Source organism: Canis lupus, chromosome 5 (genome assembly GCF_048164855.1).
Source record: "Canis lupus baileyi chromosome 5, mCanLup2.hap1, whole genome shotgun sequence".
Taxonomy (NCBI): Eukaryota; Metazoa; Chordata; class Mammalia; order Carnivora; family Canidae; genus Canis; species Canis lupus.
Window position 1 is genome coordinate 38,524,371 of NC_132842.1, and position 26,227 is coordinate 38,550,597.

Sequence of the window (26,227 nt, forward strand, 5' to 3'; positions counted from 1 at the left end):
CTTTCTGGATTTTGCCATTTATAAATAGGAGCAAACTTTTCTCATAATATTTAAATATAATGAACAGAATAAATTGATCAGGGATGCTGAAAAAAAAAAAAATGCTTGACAAGGTAGAGCCTCTTCCCTTGCACTTGCTTTCCCAGCTTTCCAAGGTTGGTGAACACCATTCCCCATGGATTGCTGGTTGTAGCTATGATGAGGCTCCCTGTTTCACTCACAGATCTAACAACATCCTGCAGGATCACATTGCTGCCGCATCTTCATCTCCCTCCCTTCTCTGCTGTGCACTGATTGATTGCTGATTGCCCTGGTCTTCCTCCCTCCAAGAGGCGCTGTGCCAGGATCACAGTCTTTTGACCCCTCATCTCTAGAACTTTTAAGCATAAAAACTGAGCCATTGTCTCAAGTACAGAAACCTCATCCTCCCAACTTTAATCCTTATCCTCCTGACTTTCACATAGTGGTTGTGCCTCTTTAGTTTTCTTTAGGAAATTAATAATAATAAAGTGGAGCGACTTGTCTTACTTAGAGTTTGATCATTCAAAACCTTCTTGGCCAACTTCTTCAATTCATAGATGAGACAGTAGTGGCCCAAATAGGGTGAGAGCCTTACCCAACAACACAAGGCAACTGAGGTCCAAGGTGGAAAGCTCTTGAGCAGCCATTCCCACCCACACTTGCTAGCAGGTGGAAGTCCTTCTTAGGGTTTCATGACTCTCTTTTTAGAGATTCTTGTCTCACTACCTCTAGGGGTTAAATAAGTGGTTGTCAGGTAAGATGAGCCATGAGAATTGCTTGGAACAGGTAGGTAGGTGGGTGGGTGGGTGGGTAGATAGATAGATAGATACATACATACATACATACATACATACGTACATACTTACGATGACCAGCTTTACCCTATGCCTTCTTGTATATATAGAATCATAATCACCAAAGAAAGATTTGGGAGACTGTGATTTTTTTTCCCCTTATAACACAGGTTTTATCTTACTTACTAATGTCACCATATCAGGGATTTGGCAAACTGCCCTACAGGCCAAATCCAGCATACCATGAGCTTTTTGTATAGCCCTGGAGCTAAATATGCCATTTATAGATGAACATTTGTAATTGATTTAATAGGAAATACTAACTTTGAACCCTAATTAAGCCAAACATTATCCTCCTTATATAAGACCAGCAAACAAATAAAACCCCATTCTTTTGATTGGTGGATCTGCATTTCAAAAAATTATACTCCTTGGAAGAAGTATTCCACATGACTCATGGCCACTCTTGGTTGAGAATCACTTAACCTCTAGATGTATTGAGCCAAGCATCTCTGAAAAGAGAGCCTTGGGACTCTAAGAGATTTTTACCTGTGAGGAGTATTATATCTGTATTTTTAAAAATTGCTGTGTTTTAAATGTTGTCAACCAAAAATTTGTGGAAATTAGTTTCCTCCCTTGTTAAACAGGTATCTACATAATATTAATTTTGTCTCTTGTCCCACAAAGCCTAAAATATTTACTCTCTGGCTCTTCATAAAAGAAGCTTGCTGATTCTTGGAATATGTCATTGTGTGTTTTATATTGGGGTATTTCCCTTTTATGATTTTTATAAATCATTTAAGGGGTTTATGTTGCAAAAGTAATATCTTTTCCTTACAACATTTAAATTTTAAAAGCATATAAAGTAAAATGTGATTGGTTCCATTCCTCAGTGTTAACAATGTTTATAATAATGTGTCTTTGTCCTGACTTTACTATTTACTAGCTATGAGACCTTAAGTAACCTCTCTAAGCCTTGAATTCTCCATCTGTAATACAATGACGAATTTCTACCCAATAGAATTGTTGTGTAGGTAATTTGAGATCATTCATGTAAATTGTTCATCACATTGCTTGTTGCACAGTAAATGCTTAATGATTGTAATTATTTAAAACTTTTATTTTTAATTTATATATATATATAATTTTTTTAAAGAATATTTTTTTCAGTAAAGTTTTACAGGTGATTATGATGTACACACACTTGAGAATACCTGAAGTAAATACTGGACAGTAGATAATTTTAGAGAGGATTCATATTTGGGGGCCAGAAATGGCCTTCCATCTAAATGGCACAAATTAGGGAAAGGGGGCTGGAAGTGATTTTATTCATTGAACCTCTAGAGTCGTATAAAATTCACACAATGTTTATTTCTGTTTTCCAGGTGTACAATTCGAACAAAGACAGTCAGAGCGAAGGGAGTAAGTATGTCCCTTGGATAATTTTCTACAGCTGGGGTTGGGATTGAGCCTTAAAAGTTGCTACTCTGAGGAAGAACCACCAGGGGGTGCTGTGGGCATGTTGGGTCTGCCCCATTTCCCTGGTGTAGTCCCATGCTTCCATCCTGACTTACCATGTCAGTGACTCCAGGACATTTAGGGAGCCTGACTGGCAAGACTGTAATGACACCTTGCATTACATAACCCTTCACACTTGACAAAGCATTTTCATGTACATTATCTCAGTTAATCCTGGTTCTTGAGAATGTAGCTCCAATCGCCACTTAAAAGCCACTTAATTGAATAATACGCAGCTTCCAAAGAACCTTATCTTAGGGGAAAGCCAGAATTGCCCTTACACAGTCTTGTTCAAAGGCCTGGATAGGCAACAGCTATCTTAGTAATCACTTAGTAGTAACTCTGTGTTCTTTGTTACCTTTTCGGAGAGGAAAAAGTGGAGATGATGAACTCTGTAATAGTATTCTTCTTTGATGGGAATGACCCTGGCCAGCCTCTGTAGAATATCCAGCACATTTCCCCTGCTGCTGGCTCTGAGCACTCTGGTTAATCATAATTTCCAAGGGCACCTGTAACCTTGTAAAGATGATAGGATTAAAATGAAAAGCTACGGCTAGGCTAGAGTGTTAGGGCTGATGATGTCCTTGGTGGATAGGAGTACGAACCAGTTCCTTCCAGATTGCTTACATGAGTGCATAGGAAGTCCTGTCCCCTTGCCTCAGATTTGCTTTGTAAAATCCACTTGGAGAAACATTCACAGATAGCTGTACTATGAATTCCAATAATGTAAAAAAAAAAAAAAAAAATCAGTAAATCAGTGCTTCTGCATGTGGACAAGAGGATGAGGTATTTGTGTGTGTGTGAAATCCATTAAAGGACAAAGATTTTCCTTTCATCCTTTCCAAAATACAGATTTTGATGAGTTTTATATAAAATATTAAGTAATTTGGAATAGTTGTTATTGGTAGGTTAAGAGGCCTTTGGGAGAGGGGAAAAAGTTTTTTCTTTCTTCTTTTTCCTTCAAGAATTGAATAAGGGAAAATTTTTTCAGATAAACATTCAAGAAACAAGTGCTCCCCTCCTCCTTGCCCCACCACCCATATCCTCAGGTAGGATTGTTTTAGTGATCTGGAATCAAGTCTGGCTAACTGGTTCTAAAGTAACAATAGCAGAAAACACAGTAATAAAAAATGAAGGAATATGGAAGGCTGTCAAGTAACTCACAGTAAAGATAGGAAGAGCCAAAGAACCAGAATTGAAAACACACCAGCTCGGGAGCTTCAGGAGCCAATAAGAAAGAGTCTTCTGAATAATATTTGCAGGATCATAAAGCTCTAAACTGTTTTTTAGTACTCGCCTCACTCTTCTGAAGATTAAGATTCCCAGGAAGATAACAACAAGTTGGTCTAGCTTAGGCTGACGCAGGGGTAAACAACACAGTCCCTGACAGTTTTAAGAGTATTGCATAAAATGGGAGCAGGGTAGTTTGCCAGTGGGAAATCAGGCAAACTACCCAGGCATCAGAACAAGAGAAGATAGATGCCTAAGCAGACTTTAATAACATGCTCATGCCATGCCCCAACCTGGGACGCATTCTTTTATAATAAAGGACCCAGGAACTCTGGAGGATGAGATGCATGTGAGTGGAGACCACCAACTAAGTTTGCTTGTGGTTTGTGATAAGCCTTGTCCTCTCTGCTTGAGATTTGAAAGATGATCCTGATTTTATGGGTAGGCATCCCTCTTGTTATACCATTCTGTAGGCTCATTTGGGGAATATGTATTGGGAGCCAATATCCTTTGACCCAGTGATTTGTCCTAAAGAAATAGACTAGAGTACAAAAATCTTTGTGCGAGAAAGAAGTACACTAGAGCATTGGTAATAATGACAAAGACAGGGAAACAATCAGATATGTCATAGAAAGTTGATTAAACATATCAAGATATGGGGCACCTGGTGGCTTAGTCAGTTGAGGGTCCAACTCACGATTTTGGCTCAGGTCATGATCTCAGGATTCTGGAATTGAGCCTTGCTTTGGTCTCTGCACTCTTACTCTGCTTGAGATTCTCTGTCTTCTTCTGTTCCTCCCCACTTGAGCTCTCTCTCTCTCTCTCTTTCTCTCTCTCAAATAAATAAGTAAAATATTTAAAAATACCAAGGTACTGTGTAATCTTTAGTAAGAACAAGAGCGATCTAGGTATTTGTGGAAATGGTGCCCACAGTATATTGTTAATTGTGATTAAAAAAAAAAATCAGGTTACCCAGAGCAATGTTCTTGGTAAAATATTTAACTTCTCTAGATATATTGATAGAAAAACGTCTGGAAAGACCTTTATCATGAAATTGTAATGTACATGGAGGGTAGATTATTGAGAGGCGCTGACCTTCATGCTTTGCATTGTCTGCATTAACTGTGTATTTTAAAATCATAGTTGTTAATAGATAGCATTTATCCATTACTTAATATTTTTTTTTTAATTTTTTTTTTTTTATTATTCATGATAGTCACACAGAGAGAGAGAGAAAGAGGCAGAGACATAGGCAGAGGGAGAAGCAGGCTCTATGCACCGGGAGCCTGACGTGGGATTCGATCCCGGGTTTCCAGGATCGCGCCCTGGGCCAGAGGCAGGCGCTAAACCGCTGCGCCACCCAGGGATCCCCACTACTTAATATTTTTTAAGGATGTTTTGTGGGTATGGGCTTAGTTAATAAATACTATGAGAATAGGTACTTTTGACCTACTTTGTATATTAGGAAATTGAGGTTAGTAAACTCAGGTGGCACAATTTAATCTGAATTCTAACTCCAAAGGTTCTACTGTTAACCCCAAGGATATTCTATCTCTTGAAGAAAAGAGCAATACAAAAAGTTCCATTTTGGAGAACACAGACCCTTGCAACAGTTCGCTTTTGGCATCCCATTATTCACAGAGTACAGAGAACCGGCTGCCTGGAGTGTCTAATGATTTTTCAATTGCTTACCCTTTGATTTAGCAAGCCTGAGAGGGGAAAAAAATGGTTTAAAACATACTGGCCATTTTTCCAGGAGTAGTTTGGATAGAAACTTTTTTTTTTTTTTTTTTTTTTTTTAAGTATTATTCCAAAAGATGTTCTATTTCCAAGCTGGCAAAACCAGAGTAGGGTTTTGGATTGATATGTTCTCACCTCCTCTAGCATTGGGACCCCATTTTCACATTGTATAATTTAGCTCCCTCTCCTTTCTGACGTGGTTGTACTTTCCGTGTCTGTGTTCATTTTCACACCACACCCACTCACAGGGCTCATGTGCCACCACAGGTGGCACTGTTGTCCAGGTTCGGATTGTTCTGCAACCCTCTGTGCCATAGTCGAAACTGTTTTTGAGAGAAGTCAATCTGATAGGAATTTCAGAATGTGGCACTGCTCTTTTTGCCTCGAATATCCAAATTTAAATGTCTAGCACTTTCCTTTCTAGAAAATGTTTTCATGGGAGTTGAATGCCTCCATTTTATCCCAGAACCAGAACATTTTGAAGGGGCAGGTAGCAAAAGGAAATTCCTTTGGGGATACTTCTGAATTTGTTGCTTTGATCTTGAAGTTCCTCTCAGGGCATATACAGTGCCTGTGGGGTATCAGACAGGGCATAAATAATGCCTGTCAGCTGCTGGTATTTTCCGAATGCCCAGTTGTCAGGGAGAGGATGGCAGCAGATAAACAAACGTCAGTTTCTTTGCAGAGCCTTTTTCCTGTCTTCTTCTCTAGACTCTGTTTGAATCTCATGTATAGAGGGGTTGAATTAATCAAACTACCTAATTTTGTGGCATGGGATCATTACAGGCCCCTCCGTTCATTGATTCTTTTTCTTTTTCTTTTTCTTTTTTTTCTTTTTCTTTTTCTCTTTCTCTTTCTTTCTTTGTTTGTTTCTTTGTTTCTTCCTTTTCCTTTTCCTTTTTCTTTTTCTTTTTCTTTTTCTTTTTTTCTTTTCTTTTTCTTTCTTTTTCTTTTTCTTTTCTTCATTTTTAATTTTTTTCCAAGCTCCTGTTTCTTTGCTCCTCTGTAGACTACTATTCTGACGTATACTTTAAAGTGTATTTTTGAGCAATGTTGTATCTTTTTATCTACCTATATTTTTAAATTATATAAATGATATGTCTTGTTCTCTTTCTTTGTTCCCTCAACATTGTGTTGGGAGCCATCTCTATTCCTCTGTCTGCTATTAGACTATGGCTTCCATCTGCTGCACCCTCCGTGGTGTATATAACACGGTGTATCTATTTTTACAGAGCTACGTACTCCTTCTCCTCATGCCTCTAACTGTTCCCGAGCACTAACAGCACCACAGTGAACATCTTTGCACAGCTTGTATATCTCCCTGTGTGAGAATTTCTTTGGGATATACTCATGAGGAGAATCGTTGGCCAGCTTAGAGGATGTGCATCTACTTAGTTTGAGGGAGTAGTTCTCCAGAAAGGTCCAGCCACAGTCCCATTGGCCCTACACAAGGATTTCTTCATTTCTGGCAACTTTTCCGTTATTCAGTCTTCTAATTTCTTGTCAATCATAGAAATATGATAGCTCATTATTGCTTTGATTTACATCTCTCTGATAATTTGTATGTTTAGGCATCTCTTCCTATGTCTGCATACTGGGTTTCCCCTTCTATTGATAGCCTTTTCATGTCCTTTGCTCATAGTTCTTTCATTTGCCACCTTTTTCTTGTTGATTTGTCAAGTTTTTTTCTATATTTTAAGTATCCATCCTTTGTTAGCTGTAGACCTTTTAAATAAATTTTCCCATCTTGCCATCTATTAATATTATGTGTGATATTCTTATTGAATATAAAGCCCTCTTATGTATTGAAGTAAATTTTTTATTTTTTAAAATTTCTTTTTAAATTTATTTATGATAGTCACACACACACACACACACACACACACACACACACACACACACAGAGGCAGAGACACAGGCAGAGGGAGAAGCAGGCTCCATGCACCGGGAGCCCGACATGGGATTCGATCTCGGGTCTCCAGGATTGTGCCCTGGGCCAAAGGCAGGTGCTAAACCGCTGCGCCACCCAGGGATCCCTGAAGTAAATTTTTTTAAAAAAATTTCACCTTCTGGTTTATGATTTTCAAGTTGTGTTTTAAAGAAGGCCTTTCTGACCTACATCAGAAAGATGTGTACTTACATTTTGTTTTATTAGCTTCATGATTCTGTCTTTCATTCTAATCCAACTGATTACCTTCCATCATGTTTGGTATTTCTTGAAGATCTAGTTTTCTTTTTATCCACAGCAAGAGTCAGTTTTCCCACAAATATCATTCTTCCTGCTTTTGACTTGCGGTGCCAGCTTTATTGTATATTAGGTTTGCATATCTGAACTCTGAATTCTTTAGGTTCTTGGTCTGTTTGTTCTTGTGGTAATACCTCTCTGCTTTTCATATGATGTCTTTGAGGTAAGTCTTCCTGTTTAGTACTCTTTAAGGTTTGACTTAGCTGCTTGTGGACCTATATCCTTGTGTGTAAATTCTAACATAAGTTTTATAAGTTTCTCAGAAGCTTAAAATTTTCCTTTAGAATTGCATAGATTAACTCAGAGAAAATTGACACTTTTATAATATAAGTCATCTCCAAAATTTGGGATCTTTCCTTTTGTTCAGATTACCTGTGTCCTTTATCAGAGTTTTAGTTTTCTGCCTATAAGTTAATTCTTAAATACTAAATTCAAAAACCGATCTGCTATTTTTGTCAATTCTATGTATCTCTTACCAGGGATCTCGATACCATTAGGGGACTTTCCCTGGGTTTGCCTGTAGAATGTCAGGATATATATCAGTGATACTGGATTTTTCTAGTTCTCCAAATTCTTGCCTGTTAGAGAATGGGAGGGAAGAGATGTAAGAATACTAGAGAGGTAGGAAGTATGGTTTGTCGTTCCCTAGGCTGCTTTGCTGATCACACCCCAATGCCAATAATCTAGACTGCTGATACCTATCTTGGATTTTGTTCCCTCTCTCATTACCAAGAACAGGACTCTGTCCTGGGCAAGAATCCCTCCTCCCACCCTGTTCTCTTTGGCCCCCTGTGCCACCTCCATGCATATCCATCTCCTCAGTCTCCATATCCTCTTGCTTGCCCTGCCTTTGACTGTAGCTGTGAGATTTCCTCCCCAGAGGCTCTGCAAGAATGGGTTTTTTGTCTCCTGAAATGAGCTCCAGTAGGAATCAGGAGAAGCTGCAAAGAAGTGGCCTCTTCTCCACCAAGACTGCTGTTGTTGAGCGAGGGTTAGAGAGCTGAGAACTTGTCACAGAAGATAAGCCTAGCCTAGTCCAGTACAAGAGAGTAAGGGAAGGGCAGGCTTTTCTAGTGTGAGTTGATCTCTTCCAAGTTAGAAGTTTTAAATAATAAATGTTACTGCCTACTTAGCTCTAAAAAGTTGAGCTTGTTTACAGAAATGCTGGCCTCCCAGTGCTTCTCCAGCTGTTTGAAGGCTGACAGACTGAGCCAGTCTCCTCATCTTGAGATCACAGTGCCACTTTCCTTAATGTGCACATTCACCCAAATTCCATAGGTTAATTGGGTAATTGCCAAGGTATATGCCCAGGTTGCCCCAGATGTGGCTTCTCCTACACTTCCCACTCAGCTCCATACCAACCATCTGGCTTTGCAAGAGGACCTTGCAGTGGTTGATGGTGCTTCCCTGCTCTTGATCCATGTGTTTCTCTGTGCTCCTACCTGAACCTTTCAATTGGTTTCCCAGCGGGAGTCCAGCATTCCTGTAGCTCTGCATTCAATTAATACCTCTCAAAGTTCTTAAGTGTCAGTGGCCTGGGGCAGTGTGAGTGCCGAGGGGAAAGGACACCCACAAGTAGGACATGTGCCTGTCTTTAAGGAGTATATGGTTTGCTTTTGAGGTTCAGAGCACACGGAGAAATAGCCAGATGGCCCATCACGTTTGTGGACACATGTAATCCTCATGCCATCTGCAGATGTACCTGCTGTGCAGACAAAATGCCGGAGCCAGTTGGTTGGAGAGTGATCTCAGAATGGACTTCCACCTAGGCTAGTGAGATTTTTAAAAAATTAGAACTTTCCCTCTGCCCCCAGAAGAAGAAAATCCAGCACTTCCTCTGCTTCCAGAGTCAATCTCTTCTTTCCTTCCAGTTTGTTTTTAATCTGGCACTTTCACAAGAATCTCTTGTGTTTGTATAATGCTCAAGAGCTCACTTAGGTTGTCATTTACACTGGGACATGGTTGGGGAAGAGCCATGACTGGTGAAGGAATGTGAAGTTGGAGTTAGGATTTAGTCATCTGTAGGGTTTAAGCAACTTGAAAAAATAGGTATTTTTGCTTATTATAGAAATAATATGAACTCATTGTAGAGTATGAAGGAAAAATAGTAATGATTTTCAGAAATGCAATATAAAACATCTGTAATACCACCCCAGGGATAATTCCTTCTTGTCTTTTTTTCCTTGTCTTATATGGATTTTGTCAATGTTAACACATATTTTGATTTACTTGACATTATATGAAATATACTTTCTGTATTCTGCTTTGAATAATTTACAAGAATTTTCTCACATCATGAAAATTATTTATAAATGCCATTTGTAATGGTTGTTTAATATTCTGTTGTAGATTTATATCCAAATTTATTGAACTATTTCCCATCATTGGACTTGAATGTCCTTTCCAGATTTTTCCTGTTGTGAGGAACATTAGCCTGAGTGTGCTTCTGCCTTGGTCTTTGCACATTCCTCAGGTGATTTCTGGTGGGTAGGTCCTGCCATATGGATTGGAGAGAGCTGTTTCAGTGGAGGGTACCATGGGAATCATGTGGATTAGCATGCTGGCATGTTGCCTATGGAACGGGTCAGTATTGGACCTGTAACCTTGAGTTGCCTTTTCTGTAAAATGAGGGGTGAATACAATACCTATCTCCTGAAGTTGCTGTGATTATTAGAGTTTAGCAAAGTGTCTGGCGTATTATTCATGCCTCGTAATTACTGGTTCTTACACTTCTCATTATCTTGCCATGCCAACTACTCTGTCGTGTAAGAAGAGTTCACTGGAGTGGCAGAAGTGTTCCTGAGGGGAGCAGGGAGGAGAACGAAGGGTGGCAGCTAAAACCCCTGCTGTTTTCAGGCTTGGTGCCTTAGGAGTGTTAGTTCATTAAATCCTCATGACTGCATTTCTCAAAGTGGGGTATGCATACTATTACTGGTATCTCAGATCATATTTGATAGTACCAGACACACATTTTATTGTTTTTTTTTTTAATTTTTTTTAAATTTATTTATGATAGTCACACACAGAGAGAGAGAGAGGCAGAGACATAGGCAGAGGGAGAAGCAGGCTCTATGCACCGGGAGCCCGACGTGGGATTCGATCCCGGGTCTCCAGGATCGCGCCCTGGGCCAAAGGCAGGCACCAAACCGCTGCGCCACCCAGGGATCCCCAGACACACATTTTAAATTACCATTTAGATTTATATATTTATTTTCATGGATATTAGGGAAAAAACATGTAAACATGTAAACCTCCTGGTTTTCTAAATGTTATTACTTACCACAGGGGTCAGCCTTTTCAGTGAAGAGCTAGATAGTCAATATATTCAGTTTTGCAAGAGTATTTAACTCTCAATATTAAAGTGTGAAAGCAGCCATAGACAGCATGAAAACAAACGTGTGTTTATTAATAAAACTTTATGTAAAAATCAGGCACTAGCTAGTAAATTTGGCCCACAGATTGTAGGAGATTGTCAATCCCTAGACTACTATTTTTTTTTAAGATTTTATTTATTTATTTATTTGAGAGAGAGAGAGACCAAGAGTGTGAGTAGGGGTAGGGGCAGAGGGAGAAGGAGAGAATCTCAAGCAGACTTCACACTGAGCATAGAGCCCAGTGCAGAGCTCAGTCCTGTAGCCCTGAGATCATGATTCTGATCCAAAATCAAGAGTCAAACACTTGATTGACTGAACCACCCAAGCGCCTCCTTAGACTACTTTTTAAAAACTTACCCTAGTATTAAGCTATTTAAGATGGAATAAAGTTTGGGCAGGCAGCATGACAGTGATATGTCTGTAGTTGCCATTAGTGGAAATGCTATTCATAACAACCAAGTTTACAACTCAGCATTAGTCTTTAAGAAGTCCAGGTGGCATAGTCAAGAGGTAGGGTATCTGATGTTCAAACCAGAATCTGCCTGATTGCCAAGGTCACTCCTTTCCTTCCTCCACTGCTCAATAGGTGGGAAGTCTCTTTCCTCTGTTTTGCTGTCCTAACATTATGTGGCCAACCCATTGGAGCTGGAAGGCCTTTCTTCATCAGCATCAAACACCTAACCTTCTCAGCTCTTTGCTTTTGACGGGCCATCCCATATTCCTTCTCTGTGAACCTCCTCATTAGAACATGAGGAATGTGCAAAGACCAAGGTAAAAGCACACTCAGGCTGATGTTCCTCACAACAGGAAAAATCTGGAAAGGACATTCAAGTCCAATGATGGGAAATAGTTCAACAAATTTGGATATAAATCTACAACAGAATATTAAACAACCATTACAAATGCATTTATAAATAATTTTCATGATGTGAGAAAATTCTTGTAATTATTCAAAGCAGAATACAGAAAGTATATTTCATATAATGTCAAGTAAATCAAAATATGTGTTAACATTGACATGCATGCATGATGCTGAGAGACAGTGAATATGTGTTAGTGATTTTGCAGCTTCCCAGGCACAGAAAGTGGCCCACTGCCCTTTTTGCAGGCATTGGACACACAACCAAAGCTGCTTGGTTCCTGTTATACACCTCCATCCTTCCTCAGGCCATCATTCAAGATCACATTCCCTTATAGTGTTGTATCCAGGCTTTTCTTGTTCCATGAGGATAAGATTGAGGACCAGGAGAGGGGCTGGGAGGTCACCATTACCTTGATTGTTGTTGTGCCTCTGATTTATACATTCCTTTCATCTCTGGGCCTCAGCTTCCCTTGATCTGCAAAACAGAAAAAGAGATTTAGTCTTAAAGATAGTAGGGAAAGGCTTCATGGGATCATATGGGTCACTGTTTTGAAAAGGTTTTAAAACCTTCAGATATTACTAAAAGTTCAACAGTCTCATGAAAGCAGCAGAGGACAGAAAAGAGGATTTTCTTTTTCCTTTTGCTTCCAGTCACCTCTGGCCTTTTGCTATTAGAACACCCACAGTTGAGAGGCAGGAGAAGGCAGCCACTGGTAACCAGGATCCCTGTGGAATCGGAGCCATCCAGTGGCTGCCAGGTCTGCACTGGTCGGTGGCTTATAAATAGAACATTTCCCTTTTTAAACCTGAGAAGGATGGGCAGCATTAATGGGCATGGCGGCCTGGCCTCCTGAGTGCTGGCCCACGAGGCAGTCAGCTGAGTACACCTTCCCCTCCAGCTTTCCATCCACACCTTCCAGGCCAGGCCTGATAGGAGACAGCCACTGGCTCTCTCCCTTGCCAGAATTCCCTTCCAGCCCCCCATTCCCACCTCTCTTGGCCCTTTTGCTTTTTCCTTTCCTCTCCCTCCTGTGCCATGGCAGGTTTCTATGGCTCCTACTTTTATCTTCTGAGCCACAGGCAGACAAGATGGTATAATTCTAGCTCACCCAAGTGCTGATTTTCTGCACCTCACTTTACATTATGACCTTTGTGTGCAACATGGTGGGTATGCCTGCATGGAACTCAAATTATTGTCAGTTGAGCTGTAATGCCATAGCTTGAAAATAACCCTGGCTGAGGGATTGAAGGCTAGTAAGGGAGAAAAGGGAAGGAACAGCTTGTTTTCTCAGAGATTTTATTATATGGGATCTCAGCCATTTTGTTTGCTGAGACTCCTTCCCCCAAGGATGTGACTGGCTATTGTGCTCCTCCAGATAGCATACATGTTCAGAAGCCTTTCTGCTTGTCCTAAATGACACTTAACAAACCGTCCTCCCTCCCAGCCGACTTTAGAATACAGATACAGCCATGGTGAGACTTTACTATGATCTAATATCCTTCTTTCCCTTAGAAGTGTAGGCATACTGAGAGCAGGCCATGGCCCAGGCAGGTGTGAACCACCTTTTGGTATTCTGGTTTGGCCTTCAGCCAAGCAACAGTGAGCAGGTCCCTGGCTGCGTCTTTAAGTCCTAAAGTCCAGTGCAAGGAGTTGTTGAGGCAGAGACTGAAAGATTTTCCTCAAGGCTCTCAATTACTGTTTATTGAACCCATACTTATTACTGGCCAGTGTGCTCTGGGTTTGATATACATTATGTTGTTTGAGCCTTATAAGAACCCTATGAGATTGATGGTATAATTCACCCCATTTATAGATGAGAAAACTGAATCTTCCTTCTCAGTACATACTTGTGGTCTCTCAGGGTCATTCCTTCCCACCCTGATGAGAGTGTTCAGATAGTGCAACTCCTATTCAGTGTGTAAGATTCAGCAGAGGCTGTCAAGTCCTTTTGCCCACAGGGAGGTTAGTGTTGAATAGTGGTTGGGAGTGTGGGCTCTACAGTATTATTATATATATTGCTTGGAATCCCAGCCTCATGACTTACTGGGTGTGTGGCCTTGGGAAAATAATTTCCCCAGGCCTTGGTGTTTTTGTTTTTGTTTTTTGTTTTTTGTTTTTTTTAACTTATGAGTATGGCTTTAGTACCTACATCATTGGTTTGTTGGAAGGATTAAATGGGATTAGAATGGAAATCTTTACCTCAGTGGTGCCTGGTATTCTAAGCAGTCATTAAATGTTATTATCTACTGTTGTTATTATCAATAACATCATTGTTACCCCAAAGCAGAGGCTGTTCATATAAAAGCATGATAGCAGACAGTCTGTTTACATTTCCTCAGAGTGCCTTCACAAACATTGCCTTGCTGATTTTCACAGCGCCTCATCTGTGCAGATGTGAAGGGTCAGAGAGGTGAAGTATGCCTGTCTCCCAAAACCAGTTAGTGGTGACTGCAGCCACAAATGTAAATGTTAGGATTCTGATTACAAATGTCTTCTCCTTCCTTGTCCTTTGCTGCCTCAGTTTGTTGTGACCAAAAAAATACCTGAACCATTCTTAGGGCATATCAAAGTGAGAAGACAGGTACCAAAGGCAGGAAAAGGACCTTGATGGGCAGAAGTTGGTTCTCTGCTTGGAACACTTCCTCTTTCAGAAAGCTAGTGACAGGGGTGCGTGGGTGGTTCAGTCGGTTAAGCATCTGCGTTTGGCTTAGGTCCTGACCCCAGGGTCCTGGGATCGAGCCCCACATCAGGCTATCTGCTCCATGGGGAGTCTGCCTCTCCCTCTCTACCTGCTTGTGCTCTCTCTTCCTCAAATAAATAAATGAAATCTCTCTATATATAAAAGAAAGCTGGCGAACGGTCATTTTTGATTGAGAGATCAGTGTACAACCACCCACGCCTCAAGAAGGAAAGGAATTGAGCCCTGTGGGACTGTAATTGCTTCTCTGGATGTCCAGACCCCTGAGTAGGAGATGAGTGGTCCTGATGAAACTGGTTGGCATAATACCGTGTGCATTCAGCATTATTCTTTCACTGCTGTTCTGATTGGAAATTTTAAGGTGGACTGGGCGACTGCAGCTGTAAAAACCCACAAGGAAACAGTTTGCTGCAAGTGTGTACTATACAAGAACCCAGACACTGCCACTTTGGCTGCAGTGTCTTGCTGAGAACTGGAATGCTCTTTACAGTTATCTTAGAGCCTCTTGACTTGGGCTGAGAGCTGGTAGGTTTATTCTGGGCCAGGCAGGGGTTTCATCTCTTTCCTGCTACCTAGTTTACTTTGTTTACTCTATATCCTTCTTGGCTTATTTTTTTCTGTGTGTGTCCCCAGAAACCATGAAACAGAAGATAGCTTCCTTTGTATTTGGTAGAGTAGGGAGAGAAGAAAGTTCCGATTGGCATGCTTAGAGGTCAGGGGATGAATGAGATCCCAGTCAGTCCTATTTGTCTTGTGCTTCCCACCACAGGGCCTGTGAACTCTAGAAGGTACCAGTGTGTTCAGCCAGCTGCTCAGCATTCAAGGCTTATGGAGTGTGGGGACTTCTTTACCTATTGGTTTCTGGTGTCTCAGCAGGTGAAAATGTGGATTGTATTTGTTGCTTCACCTGGGAAATATTTATTGATGCTACAGTAATGAATAAGGCAGATAAAGTCCTTGCTCTCATGCATTTATACTAGGGAAAGAAACTGACAAACAGCAAGTAAACAAAAGTATACTTTCAGGTGGAGAGAAGGGCTAAGAAGAGGTAAGAGCAAAGGGATAGGGAATGACAAGGCAAGGGGGAGCCATTCTAGAAACTTGAAGCAGGGAGGCCTCTCTGAAGAGGTTACATTTGAGCAGAAACCTGAATAAACATGGGAGTGAGGCATGTCAGGAGCTGGCAGAGAAACCAACAGGTGCATGCAAGGGCCCTTGAAGTGGAAGGAATAAACCAGCTATGTCCAGAGAATATCAGGAAGGACTGTGGTGACTGGAGTGGAGGAGGCCAGAGGGAGAGCATTCAGGTAGGCTGGGACTAGACCATGTGAGGCCACAGTCAGGAGGCAAGCTTGTGTTCTAAGTGTCATGAGAAGTCCCTGGAGAGTTGAGATCAGGCCAAGTGACTTATGAGCCATTGTGTATTTTTAAAAGGTGGCCCTGGCTCCTGGTGGAGAATAAACTGTGTGTGGGGCAAAAAGAGAAGCAGTTGGGAGGCTATTAGAACAGTCTGGGCAAAAGATGATGGTGACTTGGATCAAGGTATTAGCAGTGGGGATGGTGAGAAGCATTTGGGTTCTGGATGTGTTGTTTTAAATTTTGTTTTGTTTTTTAGATCTGGATGTGTTTTTAACTGTTGCTTCATGGGGCTGACTGATGGATTGGAGTGGGACAGAAAGCAAGGAATCCAGGTTGACCATATTGAAGTAGGACATATTGCTGGTAGAATATGGTACCCTCCCATCTCATGCTTCCAGCCAAGTTGAATGTAGTGCCTGGCTGGGGACAAGTTAAGACGATAGTTCCCAAATGTGGTATTTTTCTATCACTGACTTCATGATTTTTTTTCTTTTACATATACATATACAACCTGTATTACTGTTTTCCTACTATTTTTCTTAAATCAGTTCAGTCTTTTTAAAAAAAGATTTATTTATTTAGAGAGAGACAGAATGAGTGTGAGCAGGGGGAATAGCAGAGGCAGAGGGATAAGCAGACTTCCCGTGAAGCATCGAACCCAACAGGGGGCTCCCTCCCAGGACCCTGAGATCATGACCTCAGCCAAAATCAAGAGCCACCTGTTTAAATGAGCAACCCAGGCACCCTTCAGTTCACTCCTTTTAACTTAAATTTATTTTTTAAATTTGTTATGCTATGTGTGATAAACAGGTAAATTTCTGATATTTATTGAAATAAGTACACAGCTATTAAAAATATTTGTGAATCCATTGGAATCATTTCATATACCACCAGAGGCACAAGCTACATGATACATTAAGATACATAGCACTGGTGAATGGCTATTATCAGATGAGGACTGTGGTATGAATACTGATAGCTAGCTAACAGTCTACAATAATTTCTGTTAGTCTTTAATGATAGTAATTTTAATTGGTGTACAGTACATTGTTATCTCATAATTTTAATTGGTTGGTGTACAGTACATTGTTATCCCAAGCATACTTCTCAAACCTACTGGATCATAACCTGTGGGAGGGTGCCCACAGTCTGCATGGTAACCAGCATGCTCCTGCTTCTCTTGTCCACTAGATTTGAGAGCTCTTCCTGGAGCAGAAAGGGAAGAATCCAGGAAATATGATCCCCAGCCAATACCTCCCCGCTCCCCTGCCCTCTCTGCTGTCAGTCCCTGTCTGACTGGTCATGTGAACTTGAGCAGAAAGTAGAGAGTAGATGAGGGATGAGCTCTGGAGTCAGACTCAGTTACAGTCCTGGTTCCACCACTCATTAAGGCCAAAGTCTTATCAGGCGTTCCTCAGCCTCATCTGAGTCGGAGTTCCCGTCTACATAATGGGGATGATGATGGATGAGGGTATGGTACATTTAAGTGCTTAGCCTAGAGCAGTGCAGTTTGTTCAGCAAGCGTTAGCTACTGCTGTCATTATTACCACTTAACATTGGGAGCCTGGCTTTTCTCATTGTAAAGACTTATCAGATATATTGGGAAAATCAATTAGGCCATAGTATTTTAATATATTCTACCAACAGTAATATTATGCTCATTGGTGTGGAAACATAGCAAGCAGTTATTAGTGAGAATGGTAACAGTATTTACCCCCATGGGATTATTGTGGGGATAACATGAACTTGGATATGAAAAGTGGTTCTTCAACTGGAAAGTTTGATTCAAATGTTGCTAATACTGCTAATGACCATTTATTGAAATTACCAAATAAGTCAGTGTACATTTCCTTTGACCCTCACAACACCTCGGTGAGCTCTCCCCACTCTGCTGGAGAGGAAGGTTAAGTGTCAGAAGTGGCAGAGACCAGGTCTGTCTGGCTTGAAAGATTATCATTCTCTTTCTAGTCCATACCACTTCTGTCTGTGTGATTTCAGTTAACATTAAAGTTAGTTCACACTCCCTGAATATATAAAGCTGGGGAGCAGAGTATAGGACAGAGTAAGGTGGGGTATGGGGTCTTGAGGAGCTGAACTGGGTTAAAAACTGGTTGTTGGTTGAGAATCCCCAAAGTAAGGAATTCACACCTGGATAATTAAGAAGTAGTTGGCCAACTTCCAGGACCCCACTGGAAGCTTCAGAGAGCTGTTACTGTGAGGACTGTTTCCCAGGGGCCACAGCCACAAAGCTCTGGCAACTTTGGGTCTTCACATGAATAGGAGAGAGGACGTAAACCCCTCTGAGTGTATGAGCCAATTGAAATCTCTTCAGATGGATTTGGTATTTAATTCAATCTGGGTGTGTCTCTTCATGGTTTTTAATGGTGTTGAAATTGATTAAATTCAGAATGAATGAGGTAGGCCAGACTTTAAAGAGCAAATCATATTGGGAAATTGAGTAAATTTCTGAAGTGAGAACGCCCCTGGAGCTGTCCATGAAATGGTAGCCTGCTTATAGTAATTCCAGACAATCTTCTATTATCCATCCACATTAAAAATAGGGTAATAACTTACTTTACCTTTGAGTTCTCTCACTTTTATGCAAACATCCAACACTTCCAGCAAATTCCATTTCTCTTGTAAAAAAAACTTGAAATATTTTTTTGGATCAAAGGAAAGTTGAATAAGATTCCTGGGGAAAGTTTTTTAGGCTAGGGAAAACCTATTGAATGCCACCTTTAGGAAAATGGGTAATGTGCTCTAATGTGTGTTGAGACTAATTCAGGAGATTAGCTCCTCTCTTTTGGAAAAGGGTTTGTCTGAGATCTGTTAGAATACCCAGAATGCATGTATGGGGTAACCTTCGGATATGTCCCAGAGTTGTTTTAATGCACTATATGTCCATCAGTCAACCTATAGTTGGAAAGGTCCCTTCCACTCAGAATTAGTGATTTGGGTACTTTTTTGACAAATATCTTGATGTTCTGAGTACTAAGGACTGCCATAGGCAAGATCAGGTCAGTGATTTTAGTAAAGGGGCTCCTGGACCTGTAGAATGAGGTTTCTTGGCTGGCACACAACTCTAGGAGAGAATGCTCTTATTTTTTACGGCTTTCCTTGACCTCAGGCCTGAGTGTATAGATGGCCTAGATAGTATGATGTGGAAAGAACCCCCATACCTTAAGTTTCCACCAACCACAGTATCATGCCATGTAGAGTTTGGTGATGGATAAGCAAAGGATTTTTAGAAGAGTCCAGGAAAACCAGAACTTGGTTTTGTCTTCTTTGTTTCGTGTCTTGGTGGTACGCCTTTTGTTTTTCCTTTCTTTTGAACTCATTCTTGGGGCTATAGTGCTAGGTAGTGATACTTTGTATTGATGGATGGAAGGAAGGAAGGAAGGAAGGAAGGAAGGAAGGAAGGAAGGAAGGAAGGAAGGAAGGAAGTAAGTCGGTCAGGCTATTCATATCTTTATTTAACATTTATATCTTCCCCAAAGATGAAAAATCTAGGCACGAGAGCTTAAATAACTCATCTGCTTTCATAGGGGTTATAACAATTAGAATTTGAAAGGTCATTTTTACTACATCATACTTCCTCTCTATCATACTTAATGTCCAGCATAGTAGATAGTGAAAGGCAGAGATAGAGTATTAAATAAAAGAAATGAGTAAAGGTATACATGCACCATTACTTTCATGAATGCAAATCTGGTTTGGTAGACAACATCACAGAAATAAACATACATTTGCAATTATGTTACACGCTTTGAAGGAGAACTTGATAGAGCTGTAGCTAAGTTGCAGTGGGTACATGACCACGTAGAGAGATCAGGAGGGCAGTTTTGAGGAATTGACACTTGAGAAGATTTGCAGTTATTTTGGCCAGTGGGCTTCAAGGTGAAATCCACAGCATGTGCAAAGGCTGCACAGAAAGCGTGGTCTATTGGATGTTTAGAAAGCCACTGTGGTTGGATGCTTAGGTCTGATGTGAGACGAGGCAGGCTGGGCTAGACCATGCAGAGTTTTGTGGCTGTGAAGGATTTGGGTTATTACTCCCAGTATCATCGGGTGCTATTGAGAGATTTTAAACAAGAGAGTTAGGTGGTCATTGTAGCAGTCCTGGTAATAGATAATGAGGCCAGGGGCAGAATGGCGGTAGTAAAGATAGAACTAGACAAAATTGGGGGACCTGGTAATAATTTGGATATGAGGATAAGAAAGAGGAGGAGTGCTGACGGGTTTGTACCACCTATACACCTCATTTTCTTTAAAGGTGAAAAGAACCAGGGAAAACATCTCAGGTGAGGTAGCATTTGGTATGAAAAGCTGCCAAGCACGTCTCTCTACCTGGCCACCAGCCTCCTCCTTTTAGGCAAGAAAATCATCAGATTGAACCTTATCTAGCATGTTGTTGTTTCAAGTAAAAGTGTTTGTTCCTGGATCTAACTTGCCTCCCTGCTCTTGGATTTTGTACCCTAGGCATAATAGTGTAACCCACAGCAGTCTGCCAGCATCCTCCTCCCTCTTCTCCCCTAAGACCCTCCAAGTTGACTGGGGATCAACTGAACTTGCAGTGTTCTTATGTTCTCCATAGAACTTTGAGAAAATAGGCTTGTGTGCCCTTCTTCTAAAAAGAGACAGGGCTTTAGAAGTTGAAATGAAAATTAAGAGGAAAAGGACACCTGGGTGGCTCAGCGGTTGGGTGCCTGCCTTTGGCTCATGTCATGATCCTGGGATCCAGGATTGTGTGCCACATCGGGCTCCCCGCAGGGAGCCTGCTTCTCCCTCTGCCTGTGTCTCTGCCTCTCAGTCTGTGTCTCTCATGAACAAATAAATAAACCTTTAAAAATAAAAAGAAAATTAAGAGGATGATAGATTTCTAATTTGGCGGGTTAATCTGGGTATTTGATGTGAGCTCTGTGACAGTCATCATATGAAAGCTGTTTGGCCTGCCTGGTGCAGAATTCTGGGCAGAGTTGAAGTTGAGGCTGAGGGAGGAAGAGAAGCCAGTTCAGGCCTTAGCTGCAAGACAGTGGATGGCAAGCCTAGGAGCTATGGGTCCTGCAACAACTCATTGCAAGTCAAATTAAGGGAATAATGCAAACCTAGTAGATATTTAATGAGAGATTATTCCTGGAGATTATAAGGATACAGAAATTGCAAATAAATCCCTGACCTTTTCTGAGCCTTGGCTCAGTAAAAGAGCTGAATCACCTGCTTCAGGGGATTAAGGGCAGCCGCTTCCATCTGGCCGGCTGCTCAGACTTTTTCTGTCATTAGCAAACTCTGTTCAGTGGTGATCATGTTCTAAACCTTTTAGTGGGAACTTGCTTTGCAACAGAGGCGATCTCAATTAACTTAGATTATGTACCTGCTGGGCAGAGATCAGAACTAATGATCTCTAGTTATGTATGCACTGTAATCGCTATTATGTTGGTAGTCCTCTGTACATGTTAAATAATAAAGCAGTTGTTAATCATTAGTAACCTAATCATGATGTCAGTGAAGAATTCAAGTTGATGAGAATAGAAGTCAAATCTGTGTACATGTGCATGCGCAAATAGGTGATATAGCCTTAGAGATATAGGGAGATACAGGGATGTCCCAGGGCAGCAGGTAATGTTATAATTGTACCAATTCCAGTTTGGAGACTTAAAGCAATGATTATTAAACTATATATCATAAGTTCCTTGTTGGAAACTGTTGTTTGATATGAATTCAATTTCTTAGCACAGTGTTATCTGCCTATAAAACTGTAATAATTATCATCAGAATGCAACTTGAATAATTAGAGGATGATAGAGAGTTACCTTGAACTCTCTTTGACTTGGCAATATGTAAATGTGTTATACTCTTGAACTCGGACAACTAATATATACTAATACTGTGTTACATGTGTGATGTGCAAGGGCTTTGTGTGTAACATCTGTGTAAGATTCATTTCAAGAAAAGCAGTTAGCAGGTTTAAAACAAATGAGAGAACTTAATAATGCAAAAACCAAAGGAGAAATGCTGAGAGATTTGGGGAGGGGGCAGTTTGCATTGCTAATTTCTAAAAAAAAAAGTAATAGTAATTAATTCACGTAGGTTAGTGGAATTCAATTTTTTCTAGATATACTTGGAAGATTCCATTGCATTCTTTTCCATTAGCTATTACTTACTTGGAAAGGATCTAGCTTCTTACAAGTAAATATAAAAGGTTTCAAGGACTCATTTGGCCCTGCAGGTTTATCTCTAGCTCTGCCCTTAGTTTCTTCTGCTAGTTATGCTGAGGCTTTATTAGCAGATCTCTTTTGGCCACAGGGGGTGTCATTGTCAGCTGCTAGGTTATTTCAAATTTTCCAAAACTTTTACCACTGTTTATGGGGGATAAAGGAAGCAAAAACACTTTTTGTCTAGGATAGATGTTGATCAATGCCTATAACAAGATCATGTCTCAAATGTACTCTTATGTGCATCCAAGCTTTGCAGTCAGTTTTGGCAGTGCCCTAGAAGATGGTGCAAAATGGTGGTTTGTTCTCACTTGAACTTTTTTGACTATCATCCCCGTGCATAAATCCCATTGATCGCCTCTCAAAAGAAGAACTAAAAAACTTCAACTGACTATTGAATCACAGTTACAAATGTTTTGGAAACCTCCTTAAGTTAAAAAAAAAAAAAAAAAAAAAAAGAAAGTTTCCCTTCTGACAAATAGTTTCCAGTAGGCTCTATCCTGAATACTGTATAAAGGAATGAATATCCTCCCCTGTGCATGAAAAGATGCCCAACATCATTAGTCACTAGGGAAATGCAGATCAAAACCACAATGAGATACCACTTCACACCCACTAAAAAAACTATAACAAAAAAGACAATAACAAACATCAGCAAGGATGTGGAGAAGTTGGAACTCTCATCCATTGCTGATGGGAATGCAAAATGTTACAGTGCTTTAGAAAGTAGTTTGGCAGTTCTTCAAAAAATTCATCATAGAGTTACCATGTAATCCAGCCATGTCACTTCTAGGTATGTACTAAAGAGAACTGAAAATAAATGTCCACACAAAAACTTGTACGCAGGTGTCCCTAGCAGCATTTCATGACCAGAAAGTAGAAACAACAGTTGGGACTGGGTGCCTGAGTGGCTCAGTGGTTGAGCATCTGCCTTTGGCTCAGGTTGTGATCCCAGGGTCCTGAGATTGAGTCCTGCAGGCATCAGATTCCTCAAGGTGGGGGGGAGGGGGCTGCTTCTTTCTCCGCCTATATGTCTTTGTGTCTCTCATGAATAAATAAAAATCTTAAAAAAAAAACAACAATCAATGGGTGGATATATGACATGTGGTATATCTAGACAATGGAATATTATTTAGTCGTAAAAGGGAATGATGTATTGATGCTGCAACATACATGACTCTAGAAAACATACTAAGTGAAAGAAGCTAGACACAAAAACCATGTGTTATAGGATTCCATTTATATAACTTGTCTAACATGGGCAAATCTATAGAGACAGAATACAGAAGACTGGTTTTTAGGAACTGATGATCGGCAGGAAATAGGGTATGACTGCTAACCTATATTAAGTTTTATGTAGAGGAGAATGAAGATGTTATAGAATCAGATACTGGTGACTGATAACATAAGTATACTAGAAACTAATTAATTTCGAGCTTTAAGTGGGTGGATATTATGGTATGTCAATTATATCTCAATAAAACTATTACTTTAAATAATCTTCCCTAGATATTAACAGGTGTTTGGCCTGTGTATTATGTTTTGTTATTAAATTTGGGAAAAGTCTGTGACATGAGTTGATTGAATTTCACTTGGGAGACGATTTCAATCTGACTTGCAGTTTTGAGTCAGAAAGCTCTGTTCTACAAGATTTGCAGAGTAAATACTTGGTTTATACTAGAAAAACCATGAGAGTGAGTATAAGTAGACTTCTTACAGCTTTAAGGGAATAAGAGCAGTGGTGGAATAAGACCACCACAACCCAGGCTGCAGGCGGCACCAAACCGCTGCGCCACCAAGGCTACCCACCAGCGTTCCTTTTTAGTTTGAAGAATTTTCTTAAGGATTTTTATCTTCATTGGATGTAAGTTTACTCATATAGAGAGTTCAACATAGTTAGGGCAAGGTGTACCCCTATGTTGTTATTATTATTAATAGTAGCCAAATTTTGGAAGCAGCTGGAGTATCTGTTGATAGAGGAATGAATAAAGATGTGGCGTGTACACACACACACACACACACACACACAGGAATATTATTCTGCCATAAAAGGGAATGAAATTGGGGCAGCCCCGGTGGCCCAGTGGTTTAGCGCTTGCCTTTGGCCCGGGGCGTGATCCTGGAGACCCGGGATCGAGTCCCACATCGGGTTCCCTGCATGGAGCATGCTTCTCCCTCTGCCTGTGTCTCTGCCTCTCTCTCTCTCTCTGTGTCATGAATAAATAATAAAATCTTAAAAAAAAAAAAAAAGGAATGAAATCTTGACATTTGCCACAACATGGATGGAACTAGAGAGTATAGTGCTAAGCCACATTAGTCAGAGAAAGACAAATACCATATGGTTTCACTCATGTGGAATTTAAGAAACAAAGCATAAGAACAAAGTGGGGGGAAAAGGAAAGACAAACCAAAAAACAGACTCTTAACTATAGAGGACAAACTGATGGTGACCAGATGGGAAGTGGGTGGGGGATGGGTGAAATAGATGATGAGGATTAAGGAGGGCACTTGTTGTGATGAGCACTGGCTGATGTGTGGAAGTGTTGAATCACTACATTGTACACTTGAAACTAATATCACACTATAATGTTAACTGGAATTAGAATTAAAAACTTAAAAAAATTTGAGAAAGGTTCTGTTTGGATTAGGTCAAAGGATGAGTTCAAGGTCTGTGGTGTCCTCATATTTTCTAAGTTTATTTCTTGCCGTGGGATGATGACAAATTATTTAAAAATATTTCCCTTCCTACTTTCTCCCACTGTCTTCTCCACTGTGACCCATGAGTTTGTAGAATGTCTTGTCTGGATATCCCAAGGTGCTCAAAAGGTGAACCCCTTTTTAAAGATTACCATCCACATCTTCTCACTGGGTAATCAAAGCCTGGAGATGAATTTTGGTGGATTCCAAGCCTATCAGGCTGGAAATTGATTCTGTGCTGTGGAAAAGGTTGCTACGTTTGATTGTTAATTATCTGAATGACATTAGTGGGGTTTGTGGCTGGTGGAGAACTCACTATTTGCTGACTTATTATACACAGGATGGCTCTACTGCTTTATTCTTATGCATCTGGTAACTTCTTTGTTCTAGACTGCTTTAATTTTCTTCCAGGCCACTTTTCCTTTTACCATTTTTCCTTCTTTTCTAATCACCTGAGCAGGATTTGACTTCTATCTTTAATTCAGGGTCCTGTTTAAGGCAGTTAAGTCTTAACAGGCTCTGGAGTGAGTTTCCCACCTATTAGCTTTGCAGCTTTGGTCAAGACATTTAGCTATGCCAAATCTCAGTTGTTTCATGTATAATATGGAGCTAATGATAATATCAGCCTAGAGGACTTGTTAGGATTAACTGAGATAATCTATGTAAAGCACTTATCCAACATTTATTGAGCCATTTAATTTATGCTTTTTGAAGGAGACAAAGAAGCAGTTAGTCCTGTTCCTGACAATCACAGGACAAGCGACTTAAAGGATGCCTACTTATTCCTTTGGTAAAGCATGCATCACTCTATGCTGCAGTGTCTTCAGCTATAAATAGAGGATAACCTTGCAGAGTGACCATGAGAATTAAATGAGATAATATAAACATAGCACTTAGAACAGTACCTGGCATGTGGTAAGCTCTCAGTGAATGCCAGCTGATTGATTTTCTTTTTTCTTTTCTTTTTTCTTTTTCTTTTTCTTCTTCTTTTTTTTTTTTTATTGTTCTTATCTGTGGCCCAACCGTGGGACTGATTGATCTTGGGTCTATCAGGCCTTATCCAACATTGGTATGCATGGCCAGCAACTTGACTGCCTTTCTCTTCCTCTTTCAGCTGCACAGTTGGACAGCATTGGCTTCAGCATAATCAAGAAATGCATCCATGCTGTGGAAACCAGAGGTAAAGTCATTCAACAGCTGGCATTATTCTCAGAGAATGTCACATATCTGGTGAGGTGTCTGACCTGCTACCTGTTTCCCGATTTTAAGTGACTCCTTAACTCCCCAAGTGCCGTTGTTGGTGTGTTTTTATGAGTTGTGTTGCTTTGAAGCAAAAACTCGTAATTGATTTGGTATCGTCAACCTCTTTGGCTGAGTAGTAGAATGCTTTAAAGGCATACATATCAAATACGTAAGATAATAGAGTCTAGTTACTGAAATTCAGTTAAACTATTGAAAGATATAATTGTGATGTAA

The 26,227-nt window shown here is 40.4% G+C and overlaps 1 protein-coding gene across 17 annotated transcripts in view; it reads left to right on the plus strand.

Moving 5' to 3' along the window:
* ARHGAP26 (Rho GTPase activating protein 26) overlaps positions 1-26,227 on the plus strand; it is a 418,456-nt gene that overhangs the window by 218,156 nt on the left and 174,073 nt on the right. For all 17 annotated transcript variants that reach the window (XR_012031158.1, XR_012031159.1, XM_072826299.1 and 14 more), the window contains 2 exons: positions 2,201-2,237; positions 25,866-25,931. Coding sequence is in view for 15 of the 17 variants with exons in the window: in XM_072826299.1 (XP_072682400.1) it covers positions 2,201-2,237; positions 25,866-25,931 (103 nt within the window). In the remaining 2 variants the exon portion in view is untranslated. The remainder of the gene's footprint in view (positions 1-2,200; positions 2,238-25,865; positions 25,932-26,227) is intronic.